The sequence below is a fragment of the Lissotriton helveticus genome, chromosome 10 (genome assembly GCF_964261635.1).
Source record: "Lissotriton helveticus chromosome 10, aLisHel1.1, whole genome shotgun sequence".
NCBI classification, from domain to species: Eukaryota; Metazoa; Chordata; class Amphibia; order Caudata; family Salamandridae; genus Lissotriton; species Lissotriton helveticus.
This window is the reverse complement of record NC_136071.1, coordinates 1,103,235,063-1,103,252,024: the sequence shown is the minus strand read 5'-3', so window position 1 is coordinate 1,103,252,024 and position 16,962 is coordinate 1,103,235,063. Positions and strand designations below refer to the sequence as shown.

At 46.9% G+C, this 16,962-nt stretch overlaps 1 protein-coding gene across 2 annotated transcripts in view; it reads left to right on the top strand.

Moving 5' to 3' along the window:
• The window catches only part of NPHP3 (nephrocystin 3), a 405,841-nt gene that overhangs the window by 351,437 nt on the left and 37,442 nt on the right, over window positions 1-16,962 (top strand). For both annotated transcript variants that reach the window (XM_078663854.1, XM_078663855.1), the window contains one exon: window positions 7,521-7,636. In XM_078663854.1, the coding sequence (XP_078519980.1) occupies window positions 7,521-7,636 (116 nt within the window). The remainder of the gene's footprint in view (window positions 1-7,520; window positions 7,637-16,962) is intronic.

The following is a 16,962-nucleotide window of genomic DNA, read 5'->3' as shown; positions in this document are numbered from 1 at the left end:
TTGCCTATGACCACAACCTTCCAGTAAACCATCATAAGCCTAAAAGCTTGCTCGATTGTCCCAGTTCCTACTCTAAAACCCGCCTGGTAGTCAGTGAGGATTTTATTTTCTTCTACCCAATTTAGGATTCTTAGCAGTATAACCTTGCCAACTACTTTTTGGCTGATATCCAGCAGGCTAATGGGCCTATAATTTGACGGATCTTCCCTGGGGCCTTTTTTGTAGATAGGGACCACTTCCGCCCCTTTCCACGAGGAGTGGACAGGGGCGCCCCTACAGATAGCGACAAGTAGGGAATGGATGAATTTTCCCCACTTTAAGATGTCAGATCTTAGAAGGTCACCAGGGATACCATCCGGGCCAGCCGCTTTTTGGGGATGAATAGTGCCTATGGCATATTTAACCTCCTTAATAGTAAAATCAAAATCGCTAGGCTGAATGTTCCCGATTGGAGGGAGCAATGATGGACCCGCAACCCCCCTTGGGAAACACTCATCAGCGATTGGTCAGCTTGGCGAGTGTATAGCTTAGAGAAATGTTGGACCCACGCCTGACTAGGGATATTACAAGTTATTAGATCACTATCAGGCCTATTCCGAGCTCTAATAGTGTCCCAAAAACATTTAGAATCCCTCTTAAAGCTAGCTTCTTTGAGAATAAGCCAGTAGGCTTCTTCCCACTCCTTTTTTGCTAGACCCAGTATTTTCTTATGTTCTTTCCTGGCTAGCTGTATTTGGGGTTGGGATTTGCCTTTGACGGCTTCAATTAGCCGGGACTTGACTTTCCTGCAAGCTCCTGTATACCAGACATGCATTCCCTTGGATTTATTCTGGGGCCTAAACTTCCCTGCGTTGCCCTTGACCCAAAAGGCTTCCCCTATAGTCTTGACAGCAGCTTCGAAAATGGGTGTTGCTCTGTCCGCTGCCGTGGCTAAATCAATAGTATCAAATTCTGCTTGTGAGGCCGCAAGAACCACCTCTATATTAACAAGTTTGTCAAAATTACTGGCAACTTTGTCCCACTTTAAGCGCCTTCCACAAGAGGAAACAGTAACCTTATGCAAGCTTTTGGAAGGTGCTGGCAGTGCTGCATTAGACCAGGGATTCGTGATAGTTAGGGAAAGCGAATTATGGTCGCTCTCGACAGTTGGTATGACTGTCATATCATCAACCCAGCTCCAAAGCCCCATGTCCAGCAGGATGTAGTCAATCCTGGAGGTATGACCAACCCTGTTGAACGTCGGGGCACCCATCCGATCGGAAGGTGTACGGCCATTGGTGGCTCTTAGGCCAAACTCTAAGGTCAGTGCATTTAGCTGTACTGCACTGCGGGTCCAGCGCCTAATCGGAGGGATGGAGAGTGATGGGATGCCCCATCTACTGTCTTCATCGCCCAAGTCAGGGATACCATCTAGGGGGAGAGGGCTCATAGGTGCGATTGAAATCACCTGCTACTAGGGTAAAGTCAGCTTCTTTGGGATCCCTGAGTTGGACCTCAAGATCTGATATTACAGTTGAAGTGTGCCCATTTTTTATACCTCTAGCATAAACATTGTAGAGAGCCAGAGACGAAGCTCTACATGGATTGCATAGTAGAATGCCTAAGATATCTGGATTATTTATCTGTTTGGATGTTATTCTACAGTTCAGGGAGATGCTTACCCAAGTAATGAGACCCCCCGATGGACGCCCCTTCCCATTCATGGGTTTTACTGCTGGAATAAAAAAGGTGACAAACCCAACCCGGTGGAGTGGTTCTGTGCTCCAGGTCTCTTGAAACATGCAGATCTTATGTGCTTCAACCAGGTCACTCCACTCAGGTAGATCCAATTTCCTATTGATGCCCGCAAGGTTCCAACTAAGGATTTTTATTTTCTCCCTGTTGGTTTCTACTCTATTGCCAATGGTGTCTCCCAGGCTAGGGGATTCTATACATTCCCTCTCAAAGGCAGAGGATGGTGGCTTAATCAGGCTAGTGGCTGTCTCAGTTGGAAGTTTAGGGCATAACAGGTAAGACATAGCATGTAAGCCCTCCTCCTCACCCCTATTGGTGGCAAACTCCATAGGGAGAGCTTCATGGGAGTTAAGTCAATCCACCTCTTCCAGCGCACTGAATCTATTCCAGTGGGCAAACTGGGATACAAAGGGGTCAAGAGGAGGAGGTGGACCTTGCCATAGATGCTGCCACTGCTGAGTAGTATGATGTGGAGCATGTGTATACCCTCTATTTAATGGAAAGCTAAATTGAGGGGGAAATTGTCTTGGGGGCATGGGTAGGAAGTAGGACAAGGGAAGGGGGTATATTTGGGTAGCCGGCCCACTATTAGGTGAGTTGCAAATATAATTCACTACCCCTGTACTCCTGAAATTGATAGTTATAACATCACCATGTATAGTCTTGGTGTTTCTACCTACCCAATCTCCTCTTCTAACTGCATGTATTTCACCACACATGTTATTGGGCAGAGGTTTATGCAGGTGAAGCCACTGGGCACATTTATTTTTTAATTCGGCCAGGGTTTCTCTTCTTCCCTCCTTCAGTGGTGGCACCCCCGTCAGCACGACCACAAAGGGTGAGACTTCCGGCGGCAAGTTAATTGACTTAAAACGAGCCGACCTAGGCTTGGGATCATCATGCTTGTTGAGCGAAGTAGTTGCTGTCGAGGTGGTGGCTAAATTTTTAGGCCCCTTAACAGATTGATTAGACACTTTTTTGGAACCAGAAGGAGTTTGGGCCTTAGTGGTAGAGTCTGCACCACTAAAAGTTGGTAAGGGTGCAGGAGCCTTTTCCCCCGTTTGGGCCAAATGGTGCGTTAATGTTCCCGGTTTATCCAATATGATATTGGCCTTTGCGGTGGAATCTTTTGGTAGGTTGCTGTTGGTGACATTCACCGAGGGCGCTTCTTTAATTTTACCTTGAATCTGAGTGGACACATTTCCACTTGCCTTATTAGACCATTTAGTATTGATTAAAGATGTTAGTCTATCAATTTTGGACATTAGGGGCTTGATTTGGGCCGATATTGAGGCTTCAAGATCTGATTTTAGGTCTGCTACCATATTTTCGACCCAGCAGGGTATGCCTGATGTTGAATTAGGAGCTGGTGTCACAAGGTTATGATTCCTGGTGTTAGTTTTAGGTTTTTTCTTGGTCTTAGGCATATTCCTTAGTTCTGACGATACGGAATGCATCCTTTCCCTGAATCCTGCAGACAGTTATCAGTAGTGGGCTCTGGCCTTTCAAGTGTTTGACAAGCTTCAAGGTCTGGAGTGGTCTCTAAGTCAACAAATGATGAGTCAGACTCAAACTGAGAGACTGATAAGTCTACTGAGTTTGGTACAGTAAGTGTACCAGCAGCAGGTTGAGGTAGAGGAAGAGAACGATTGATTACAAGTTGCTGGGGAGGTGAGCTTACAGTTGATAAAGGGCCCAAGGACGAGCGTTTAGCGTTCATAAGGTCCAATGATACTCTTCGTTCCAGTAAAGAAATACTGTGGTCAATTGTCTCATTGACCCGGGATATAAATTGGTCAATAGGCCCAGTAATTTGGGCTACGGCCATCGCAGATTTAGTTTTACTTCTGGTTCTTCCAGGCATAACAGACATATGTGGGGACTTATAAAATGACTATGAAGGCAGTGCAAAGCAGTACAAAGAGCCAAGAGGGGTGGCCCGGTCCGGTCTCTGCCGGTCACTAACGGGCAACAACGGGCCCGCCCTTGGCCCGGGCTTCGCCCCGGGCTGCGGCCCGCGCGCGTCCCGCGATGCGCGTTGAAGGCCCTGCTCAAGTATCTGTGAGGTGAGGGGGGGCGGGGCACTGGGAGGGGGCGCGGCTCACGCGGGAAGAGGAAACAGCTGATGTTGTTGACGCTGTCCCTCGCAGTCCCGGGGCCGCGCCTCTCACCTCCTCTGCGGCCTCGCGTCTCCTCCCTCTGGGTCACAATGGGTTTTGAAGATGAAGGCAACTCCTGTGGCAAAGTCAGGTCAGAACTCGCAAAACGCTGGAACAACCTCTACGGCGATCTATCTGTCAATAGATGCATCGCATGGTGATCAAGGAACACTGAGACAAAATCTTTATGTCTTGTTCAAAAGAGGGCCATAGGAGTCAACATTTCAGAGGACATGGAACATTGACGTTTTTCTTCCCATATCCTTGATTCCTCACGTTCTAAAGAAGATTTGACCCTAGAAGAGCAGTAAACTATTACATCAACTGTACTAAATTTAAGAATAGATGACCAACTGTTTATTGGTTACATGCGTTCCAAACAAGGTAAAGCAATCCAAAAATGCAGGATTTCAAGATTTATTTATTTATTTTATTTTATTTTATTTATTTATAACACTTATAAAGCGCGCTATTACCAGTCGGTGTCCTGGCGCTGAAGTGATAATCCCCAAAGAGGGAGTTTTCATGAACTAGAGGGAAAAGAGCCATGTTTTCAGATCCCTTCTAAATGCCAGCAGATTCTCGTTCTGTTTAAGGGAAAGAGGGAGGGAGTTCCACGCCAGCGCTGCTCCCCTAACAAAACTCCTTCCGTCCCAAAGCACCTTCCTGATCCGGGTCGTTTTGACCAGCCGTCGACTGGCCGACCTATGTTGTCTGCCTGGTCTGTACCATTGAAAATGATCCTGAAGGCACCGAGGGCCAAGACCATGTAATGCCTTGAAGACTATGCAGAGGGCCTTGAACAGAATCCGCTTCCGCACCGGGAGCCAGTGCAACTTCTCCAGCTCCTTGGTAACTGAGAAAAATTTGGGCAGTCCCCCAATAAGGCTGGCGGCCGCATTTTGTAGGACCTGAAGTTTATTGAGCACCCCCTGTTGTGCCTCGAGGAAAAGACTGTTGCAGTAGTCGATGCGTGAAAGTACCAGAGCTGTCACCATTGTCTTTCTACTTCCCTCCGGTAGGAAGGCAAGAACCTTCCTAATAATTCTCAAGGTCCAATGTATAGAGGAACTCAATGCCTCGACTTGGGGTTTGAAGGAGAGTTGGTTGTCAATAATGATACAGAGATTCTTCACCTTCAAAACCGGGCAAGGTGGCTGTCCCATGTCAGTGGGCCACCAGCTGGGGCCCCAAAGACTGGTGTTTGACCCGAAGATAAGCACCTCAGTCTTGGAGGAGTTCAATTTTAAACAGCTTTTTGCCATCCAGGAACTAACTGCGGACATGCAGTCCTGAAACCTGACTGCCACATCCACCTCTGTCCCCGGGAGCGCCGAGACCACAATCTGGGTGTCGTCTGCGTAAGATGTTAGCTCAAATCCGAAGGATCTGATCATTGGGGCAAGAGAGGATACATAGATATTAAATAAAGTGTGGCTTAGGGAGGAGCCCTGCGGGACCCCCCTGGGAGTTCGAAAGATCTTGATTCGAACTCCCCCATCGCCACCACTTGTACCCGGTCTGTTAAAAAGGCTTTCAAGATGTTAAGTGCTTGACCCTGTACCCCGCAGCCCTCCAACGATCCACCAGCAAAGCATGGTGGACCGTATCGAAGGCCGCCGACGGGTCCAAAAGGATCAACACTGCCTGGCCCCCTTCATCAAGCACCTTCCGGACCTCCTCTATAGATTTAATAAGAGCGGTCTCGGTGCTGTGACCCTCCCTAAACCCATTTTGGGCTGGGTCTAGGCCCTTAGAGTTATGCAGGAAAGAGCAGAGCTGGGAATTCATGATTTTCTCAACCTGCTTGGCTGGCAGTTGCAGCCTGGAAATTGGCCTATAGCTGTTGGGATCCGCAATATCAAGGGAGGGCTTTTTAAGAAGTGGGCAGATTGAAGCTCGCTTCCATAGTTTGGGGAAGTCCCCCTTCTCAAACATTAGATTATAAATGCCGGCCAAGTAGTCCGCAATAGGAACTGCTGCAAGCTTTGCGATTGAAGTCGGGCAGGGGTCCTGAGGTGAGCCCGATTTGGTGGCCAACAAAAGTTTCAGCACCTAGTCTGCCGTGACTGGCTCGAAGGTCGAGAATTTAGCCCCCCCGGGGGTCCAGCCGGAGTATTCCCGTGGGGCATCTCTAAGAGACTCTGGGCCACAAAAGGTTCAAGAGAGGTAAAAATCAGTTTAACTTTGTTCAGAAAGAACCTTGCCAATGATTCGCAAAGTTCTATATTAGGTGGCACAGTCACGGATTTAGGGGAAGCCAGACTAGCCACTGTCTCGATAAGTTCCTTTGCTGAATTCTTGGCATTCTCAATGCGATCCGTGAAATAAACACTCTTGGCTTTCCTAATATTATCTTTATAAGCCCTTTGACACACTTTCAATCTCTCTTTGTCAGGCTCGGAGTAATTAGCTCGCCAAATCCGTTCTAATTTTTTGCATGCTACTTTGGCCTCTCTGAGCGCGTCAGAGTACCAGGGAGCTGATGGAGCCAGATGGGTTATTCTGTGTATTAAGATCTGTAATGCCTTAGCTAAAAAAAATATCCACCTGGAGGTATAAGAGCTCAGTCTATTAGAGCCAAGTATTCCACAAAAACTTTAACTAGAGGAGTACTAGTAGCAGTCGTATGCCAAGCGGCTATGTAGTCTTCTCTCCACACTTTGGCCAAACATTATTGTTTGGATTCCGAAGTAAAAAGCAACAGACATTTTGCCTGCTCTGTACTTCAAAATGTTCAAATATAAAACCGCTTTTCTCCACTCTCACCTCCTTCATATTATTGCTTGAGAATATTTTCAAAGGTGAGGAATCTGCATGTAGAAGTAGCCATCAGAAGATAAAGGTACTTACCTCGAGTAACAATATTTCTGGTAGATATTCTATGAACCTGCAGATTCCTTACTGACCCCACACTATCCCCATTCATATAACCTTCAAATGTTTTAATAAGGGAGAGGAGTTGGCCTAACGGCTAGTGCGCTCGACCTCGGACCTGGGGATCTGGGTTCGAGTCTCGGTAACTACGCCAAAACCTCCTGTGATTCTGGGCAAATCACTTAATCTCCCCGTGCCTAAAATGAAAGTAACTGGAAAACGTAAAATGTAACGTAACTGGAAAATATGTAAAGCGCTCTGATACCCGATTCGGTTCGGGTCTAGTTCGCGCTATATAAAACTCTGCAAAAAAATAAATAAATAAATAAATAAGGTTCCAAAGTAGTTATACAGTGCACTAATAAACAAGTTCTAGGTTCTCTCAAAAACGCCTTGAAAGTTGGAGCAAAAACAAAACAGAACTGCTGTTGGGATGCCTTACTCGAGGATTCATGACTCCGATGACATCATCACGACTCCAGTCTGATGTTGCTATGGAGTTGACACCACCTGCCAGTGCCACAGAGCTGTTGCAAGCATTTTGCTTGATCCAGTCTTTGACTGGGATATTCAGAGGTGAAGAATCTGCAGGTAGATAGAGTATCCACCAGAAAGATTGTTACCGGAGGGAAGTAACGTTTTCATTTGTTCTGAGATCCTCTGTGTGCTGTGGTCAGTATTTTTGCATTGGTTTAAACTGTATGAGTAGTATTTCTTTTTGTATTTCTTCTTTTATTTCTTTATTTTTAGAAGAGGCATATTGAAGCTTTACCTTTGTATGAACGTGCATTAAAGATTTACGAGGACAGTTTGGGTAGGACGCACCCCAGAGTGGGAGAAACACTGAAGAATTTGGCTGTGCTCAGGTAAGGCCACAACTTGGGTGTTTTCATCAACTATCTTTGACCAAATGGAGGTGCCACAGACCTTGTGTGTTCTAAGGCCAAATTTGGCTACAGTGAAGACTCTGCTTTGCAAAAGTAGAAGCCAATACCTGGAAGATCCTCAATGGAGGACTGTGGGCCTGAGGGCTTTAATAAAGCCCCTACTGAGTTCTGCAGGAAACATGGCTATCCATAGGCATACTAATGTGGCTGAAAACCAACAGGAAATGCTCCATTACACCCATGAAAATAAAGATATACATTTGGAAGGATATGGAAAATCTGGGGAAATGTTGTGTATTCATTTACAATGCTAAAGTAACGTCTACCAAAAACTCATTTAAAATGTTTTATTAAATTAGCTCAAACAAAATGGGCCTGATTCATAAAAGTAACTTAACCTTTTGAGTAATTTCCACTTTAGAGTAAGTTTACTACTATAGTGTATATTTAATACAAAAGTGTAAGTTACATAGCTCCACCCCATGGAGTATAGTAATTGGCTTACTATTGCATAGGTGGGCGACACCCTCTCTATAACCCTCTCTGGTCCTACCTAAATCCCTCTTGCTCCTCCCTAATCCCTCCCACTTTTGGAGTAAGTCTGTCTCTTTTAAAAGCCACTCCCATGTGTTCCACCCACATTTACTACTACAAACATATATTTAAGTGTGCTGTGACTCTGCAGTCTGAGCTGAGAACTCTTCACACATACATTTAGGTTATTGTGGAGGTGTAAGCTCTGTACGTAGGTTGTGAATAGCTTACTGTAGCATATTTTGTAGTACTACAAAATGTGCTACAAAGTGCAGTTTGTGAACTAGGCCCAGTATTTCAAAGCTTCATAGTAAATCACATATCCATAAATAAAGGACTTCGTACCATCTAAACAGGGTGTATTAATTTCCTAGTTCAATAAACGTAACAACGTTAAAAGCCACTGATCGATAGTTGTAAAAGATGGCTTCACACTCTTTGCTCAATGCAGATTTAAAATCCATAGAGGAAAGGGATTTGCAATGGGATAAAACATGGGGCTCAAATCCCCCCATATAACATGTCACTAAAAGACAGATCAATTAAGCCTTTCCAATCACCTTCATAAAAGTTGATATCTCTCACAGAGGGATTACTTCATGGTTCCTAGGGAAGTACTGGCAACATTGGAACATAATCCTATGACAGAGGATCTATTTACTTCTCACACCAGAGGGTGAGAGGACCCTACGATGAAGAGACTTGCTAAGTTTCCAGCAGTCTCTTCCAACTTCCAGGTCATGCAACAGTAAGTCCTCCAAAATGACACTGCAGTAAGCCTTCCTTCATGCCAGCCCCTACAGCAAGCTCCCCTTACTGACAGCCCCCACAGCGACTCACTGCAAGTGCTACTCTCTCAATTGCATTCAGTTATAATAAATTCTTGCCCATTCATCCCCTTGACTAGAGAAGCTCCTTCTCTTCGGATATCCCCCATCAATCACAATACACTATTGGAATTACCATCACCCTGAATTGCTTTTTAGGTCTCGTGACCTTAAATGCGCGCAAGCGCATTGAGGAACGAGAATTCAAGTGCTCAAAATGCTCATGAAACCACCAGCTTTTTGCTGGCGTTTTCATGCAGTTCATGTGAACCACGTGTTCAAACATGAAAGCGCATCAGCCTCCCTCCATTTGCCGCACAGCACATCAAAGGGCTTTGCCCAGCGTGCGCTCTGCGGCTTCTCCTCCCCTAACTTCCTTGCATTTCTCCTCCCCCTCCCCAGCCAGCTTCCCCCAGGCCGTGTTCCCTCATCCCTCGCACCCCCTCCTCCTTCAGCTTATCACATTCTTCAAACTAAAAATGCGTCCCCGCTTGTAGCATGCAGGGGCCTAAAGTGATTGCATTAACCAAACTAGTTTTCCTACCCAATGTTTTTCCCGACAGATAAAGGTAAGTTGCATTTATATTTTCCATTTAAGGTATGTGCGTTGTATTGTGTATGTCTGTACGTAAACATCTACCAAAATCCCCCAGGATCAGAGTTCACTTACTTTTATTTATGCACTTTGACTGCTGCCCAGATCAGTGATGAGTGCTTGGCAAAGAATAAATAGTAATAATAAAATACATTTTCATGCAGATTTTAATAATGCTAATCAGTAAGTGGCCACATCAAAGGCTCTGTGCCACTTTCACCCACACAGCAACACTTACAGACACGCAACGCCACTCACACCCACGCAAGCCCGCTATCATCCACGCAACACCACACTCACCCACGCAACGCCACTCACCCAAACAACACCACTCACACACGCAACGCAACTCATCCACGCAACCCCACTCATCCATGCAACCCCACTCATCGACACAACGCCACTCATCGACGCAACGCCACTCATCCACGCAACGCCACTCACACACACAACGCCACTCACACACGCAACGCCACTCACCCACGCAACGCCACTCACACACGCAACGCCACTCACACACGCAACGCCACTCACACACGCAACGCCACTCACACACGCAACGCCACTCACACACGCAACGCCACTCACCCACGCAACGCCACTCACCCACGCAACGCCACTCACCCACGCAACGCCACTCACCCACGCAACCCCACTCACCCACGCAACCCCACTCACCCACGCAACGCCACTCACACACGCAACGCCACTCACACACGCAACGCCACTCACACACGCAACGCCACTCACCCACGCAACGCCACTCACCCACGCAACGCCACTCACCCACGCAACGCCACTCACCCACGCAACCCCACTCACCCACGCAACCCCACTCACCCACGCAACCCCACTCACCCACGCAACCCCACTCACCCACGCAACCCCACTCACCCACGCAACCCCACTCACCCACGCAACGCCACTCACCCACGCAACGCCACTCACCCACGCAACGCCACTCACCCACGCAACGCCACTCACCCACGCAACGCCACTCACCCACGCAACGCCACTCACCCACGCAACGCCACTCACCCACGCAACGCCACTCACCCACGCAACGCCACTCACCCACGCAACGCCACTCACACAGGCAACGCCACTCACACATTTACAATGCCAATAGCTCAAACTCTCACAACTGCGAGACCTATTGCATTGAAAATGCTTGTTATGGTATAATCATAAAACGGTTTTGTTCATTCCTCTCTGCAAGGTTGTAGAGTGAGAAAATGGAACAATTTGAATCTCTCACAATACTTTACAACTAATATGTTGAATGCCTTATTGCTATGCTACCGGACAGAACCATCTCCCTCCTTCAATGAGCAGATGATACGCAACTGTTTTTTTGATTCTCTACTCTAGCCAGTGTATTCAATCTGACAGAATTCCTCACAAAACGACTTCTGTTTGTACATTCATTTTGAAAATGGACCCCACCAAAACTGAATTTAGACTTCTCTACTCCAAGTCCCATGCCTACCCACAACCCCAAACTCCACTTTACCTAAACAATAAATCTCTCTAGCCAATTTCAGATACCAAATTGCTTGGCTTTATCATCGGTCAAAACTTTTCTTGGCTGAACACATCTTTCAGCAAAATAAAGCTCGCTCCTTTCAACTTCACCTACTGAGAAAGTGGAACCCCTCTATTCTTCCACAATATTTTGGGTCAATGATGCAAGCTCTAGTGTTATCTCATCTGGAAGACATAAATGCACTATGGAAGGGTATCCTTTAATCCTCCACTGCTTCTCTCAGGGCTGTCCTTCATGCTGTGGGCCATTTAGACACAAGAGCCAAGAAAGTGAGTATATTAACCTCATCATAAGAGAATTTCACTGTCTGTCCTCTGGGAGCTAAAATTACATTTAAAATAACTTGCATTAGCCTAAACACCCTTTACACCTGTCCCCTTCTTATCAAATATATACATTGCATATCACACAATGCCTAAGATCAACAAAGAGTAAGACCCGCTTACCAGCTAGAAAAATTACAACCATGAATAGCCATGAATCAAGAATTCTCATGGCTAACTCCCAGGTGGTGGAGGATGACACCAGAACATATCAGGGTTAAGACACCAGAACATATCAGTGTGAAGAGACGATAAAATATCAGGGTGAAGACACCAGAACATATCCGGGTCACTCTGAACCTCCTGACATTCAGAAGGGACTTAAAGACCCACTTTTCATACTCAACCACTCAAACTATCATTTCCTCTTAATACTTGTCTTTCCTATGACTTCATCCATTTCATGATCCTCAGATGACACCTGATGTTACCTGTATCCAATGTCATCTGAGTTATTATGGAGCGCTCCACTGCTCCGGCAGCTAGGACTCTGCTACATGTGTTCTACAGATAAATACAAAATTAAAGAAATGGGCACACAAGTTCTCAATGAATGTGCCTGCACCCATGGCTTCTGTTCTACATGACCCTTGCTCTCACCACCGCCATGCCCTCAAATAAAAAAACACGAACTAACTTACACATTTCTTAGGAAGGACAATGTGAAAACTGACTGAAGCTGTCGAGAGACTGGGACTCTGTTAAATCTTACTTTCCTACAGTCCTCGTTACTTCATGTAGGTTGAGATATATAGTGCAGCTTCTAAATGTGAAAAGCTGAGCTTAGGTGGTATAGTAGGGTAGAAGTCTTTAGATACTTCCTTGCTGTCTGTCCAGTGGCATTCACAATGGCATTATCTTTGGTGATCAGCAACACCAAAGGGGATGATGGACGGAGTGTTGAACAATGCAAGCACTCACCCCCAGTCAACTGATCTGGGTTTAATCCATCATCATTCTTTAGCTCACTCCGCCACCCTAGTACAAACATGGCCATATGCAAATCAGTCTGACCCTGTGCAACATGGGAATAGTCCAGCCCGAACTGCCAAGCCATGCCTTCCCTGGACCGGAAACACGCATCCTGGGACCGGTTTCTGGCTAATCAGCTGTCATCAGCCAGGCTAGCTTGAATCCAGTGGCAAAGTGAGCAAGGGACCCATGTCTGGGCATACCCTGCTAACTTAGGGCGAACAAAGCAAAACCAAAGGGGATGATGGACGATGCAAGCACTCACCCCCAGTCAATTGATCTGGGTTTAATCCATCATCATTCTTTAGCTCACTCTGCCACCCCAGTTCAAACATGGCCATATGCAAATCAGTCTGACCCTTTGCCTCATGGGAACAGTCCAGCCCGAACTGCCAAGCCATGTATTCCCTGTAACAGAAACAAGCATCCTGGGACCGGTTTCTGGCTAATCAGCCGTCATCAGCCAGGCTAGCTTGAATCCAGTGGCAAAGTGAGCAAGGGACCCATGTCTGGGCATACCCTGCCAACTTAGTGCGAACAAAGCAAAACTAAAGGGGACGATGGACGGAGTGTTGAACAATGCAAGCACTCACCCCCAGTCAAGTGATCTGGGTTTAATCCATCATCTTCTTGACTGAAGGTGAGTGCTTGCAATACTCAACACTCCGTCCATCATCCCCTTTAGTTTTGCATTATCTTTGGTGATGTCACAGAGGTCGAAACTTGTGCCTTATAGCTAATGTCCGCCCCGCCCCCAGAAGATGTTAAAGTTTGCACATCTGATCCAATGCACTAAACCACTCTGATAATAAAGAGGGCATATTAAGACTGTGATTTGCTCCGCTTTACTTGTCTGTCAACTGGCCTCGCTATTTCCGGGTTTGCAGGAAACAGCACTAAGCATGATGGGTAGCTTCTTTTAATCAATTACGCATACATGCCAGACCATACTTAGTGCTGTTGGCTGCAACACTGGGGCTGATTTAGATCCATCCTCATGAGAAAGGTTCAGTTGACAGATAGTTATGAAAGAGATATTGTGAACTGAAGTCATCTAAACTCAAAATGAATGTAATTTCGAAAAAATACATGTAACCCCCCCCCAAAGAAATTATCGACAGCCAGGCGGATACACTAGGCCGAAGTTTCAGCAAAACAGCTGACCTTAGTGCACCTGCAAGCCTATTCACCCTGCCTTTTCTGAACTTGCTTTTACGTTGAGTTAGATCTGAGAAGCCTTCCAGATAGCTTTTACTGCAGTTTTCGTCTAGATATATTAGTGCCCAGACCCACATGCTCATTGCAGAAAGTAAATCTCCTGAACCTGCTAACACTGTGTCATTAACAACCTGTGTAGTGAATTCCTAGAAGGATGGATGTGTTGTCGCCATTTTACACAACTTTAGCTGCTCAATTCTGTAGTTAATTTATAGATCTGATAGAGACTACTAGCTGCAGATTCCTTCAAGTAGAATTATCCCAGGCGTGAGATTGGATCCGGAAAACTTTTTGCCACAGCATCCATGCGTGTCAGGGGGCGGGGCGGCATCACGCGACTCCGCATAGGCGGCGTCCGCATACGTGACATCAGCGAGGACACATAAGGCCCGCCCCGGCGCGCCTACGTCAGTTTTTCTCCTTTTCCGCGTGCAACGCGGATCCGGTCTTTGCTATGGGCCCGTATTGGCCCTTTTTTCTTAAAATTGTCTTCTTTGTGGAACAGCGTGCGAATGCCTTCGGGCTTCAAAACTTGCATGTTTTGTGGGCGTCTTATGTCGGCGACAGACTTTCACCTCATTTGCATGTGGTGTTTGGGGGAGGATCACGGCACCACAGATTGTGCGGCGTGCCAACAGTTGAAGCTGAAGTTGCGGCGAAAGCGCCGGATGAAACTACTCTTGGCCCGTCTCTCCCGGTCGACGTCCTCTCCTCAATCTGCTTCGGCGGACAGCTTCAGATACGGCCGTGGTCGTCGTCCTCGCCCTTCTCTGATGTCACGTGAGCATCGCTCCCCGGTGGGTAAGTGTCGCAGTTTATCCCCAGGAGCTGGTTTCCGGCCTGCCGGGGGCGTGGACTCTCCGTGGGTGCCTAGGCATCTCCTCTTCTCCCTGCTCCTGTCCTGAGGTCTTGAAGGATTCTGTGTTCTTCCTTGTGAGGCGCCCGCTTGCCCGGCCTTCCTGGGGCGGCTGTTCTTCTGGCGGCTTTTGACTGCCGGCGCCATTCTGGCTGGTATGTTGCTCTCCATCTGGAGTGGGCTCGCCATCTTTTCCCTCGTTTCCTTGAGTCCTCTAGGTTTCTTCCTCTTCTCCTCTTACTATCTTGGCATTGGATGGAAGCTATGTTGCCTTGTGGGGGAGTGGGGTGCTTCCGCCTTCTTGGCCTTGTACTTGATTCCTCTGCTATGAGTGTGAGGCCCTCTTCAGCCTTTTTCCCCCCGTACATCCTCCGGGGGTTGGTGGTGTTCTGCTTGTGGGAGTTTCCCCTTGCCTGGTAGGGGCGAGGTTCTTACCTGGTCCACAGACCCCCTTGTGGAACCCTCTGTTCTGTCCAGGCTGGTGGGGTCCTTTCGCAGAACTCCCTTCCCCGGGGGTATTGCTAGGGTATCTATTCTACGTGAAGGAATCTGCGGCTAGTAGTCCCTATCAGATGTACGAGTTACTTACCTTTGGTAACGATGTATCTGGTAGAGACGATTCTAGCCGCAGATTCCTTCACGGCGCACCCTTCCTCCCCGTTCTGCGAGGACACTTGGATTGGTCTTCAGTACTCGCCTCCTGGTGGGGGGGCTGTGTCTCCTGTGAGTGCCTTCTTGGCTCTTGATGGGTGGCTCCATCTGGGGGCGGTTCATTCCTCCTCTTGGGTCTTGGAGGACGGGGTTCCCGTGCTCAGGTGCTCTGCTGCTCTGGCTCCTCCGGGCTTGGGGGAATTACTTTCTATCTCTGTCCTTCCCTCCCCTCCTTCCATTGCTAACCTCTGATTGGGGGATTGCCTTGTCCTTGTTCCCCTGGGGGTGGTTACCCTCTATGTTGGGGTGGCTTGGAGGTTGTTGTCCCTTTCTGTCTTGGGACTGGCCCCCTTCCTTGTTCAGGATGGGGTGGTAGGTCTGCTATGTGTGTCATGACTTCACGCATGTTCCTTGCCTCTGGGGCACGGGAATGGAAGGCTGTGTACTGGCAGGGTGGCTGCTAAAGGCTCTGCTTGTTCTTTCTTCTTTCCCTGCCTTTGGGTTCTGCAGTGTGGACACTGCTCTTGTGGTGTTGTTAGTCGCCACTTCTTTTCCAATTTTCTGCTCATCGCACACTGTTCCCATGCTTCCACAGTTTCGTTTTTTTCTGGTGTCTCTGCGTTGTGGTGCGGAAAAGTTTTCTGAAGAAAACGTAAGTAAGCGCTCCGGGGTGGGTCTTATGTGACCTCGCTGACATCACATACACGGACGACGCCTGGGCGGAGTCGCGTGATGCCCCCCTGGCGCGCAGGGATGCTGTGGCGAAAAAGTTTTCCGGATCCTGTCTCACGCAGGATAATTCTACGTGAAGGAATCTGCGGCTAGAATCGTCTCTACCACTACCAGATACATCGTTACCGAAGGTAAGTAACTCGTACAGCAATCAAATACGTCCTCGAGATGCACAAGCACTGTGAGTCAGTCATTCAAGCTCAACTCCTACATATTTAGAGTCAAATAAAAATCAGCTTGAGAATAGATATATTGGATGATTTTTAGACATCATGAAATCAATTAAAGTGCAAATGCAATGCAGTTAAAATGGCAAAATTGCATAAAAGTGAAAAATACAAAATTAACAGTTTCATTAAATTTATCAAGGATGACATCAATTTTTTTTTTATTTGCTAATTGTAAACAGTAGTCCCTCTAAATTTCATAGCAGATGCACAAATTAAGCTGCACCCTAGTATTCTGAGCACAATATCAGCACAAAAACCACAGTAGAATAAGATCGCAACTCCTAAAGTCGAATTGTTTGTGTCAAAATAGGATGTAAATATTTCATCCTCAGGAAAACATATAGGGGCTCATGCATCAATCATTTTTGTCTTCCCAAATGGGCCAAATCACAGATCGGCCCATTTGCGAACGCAAAAAATGCTTTTTACATGCAGCAAACCCTATTTTGCAATTGAGTAACCTGTTACCAAATCGCAAAATGGGTTAGCAATTCGCTATTAGGAAGGGGCGTGTTTAGGGCGTCCCTGCCTAATACCGAATCACATCGGTATGTAGGAATGTTTTGTGACCGAAATGCAGTCGCAAAACATTTTCATTTTACCACCTACTTTAAGTAGGTGGTAACCCATTCGCAAATGGGGAGGGGTCCCCAAGGGACCTATTCCCCTTTGTGAATTTTTGTTACAGCATTTTTTAAGAGAAGGCAGTGGTCCCACGGACCACTACCTGCTCTTAAAAAATTAAAAGAGAACTTCTCATTTTTGTTTTAGAAACGTATCTCGTTTTCCTTTAAGGAATACGGGCTGAATTTCAAGTAAAA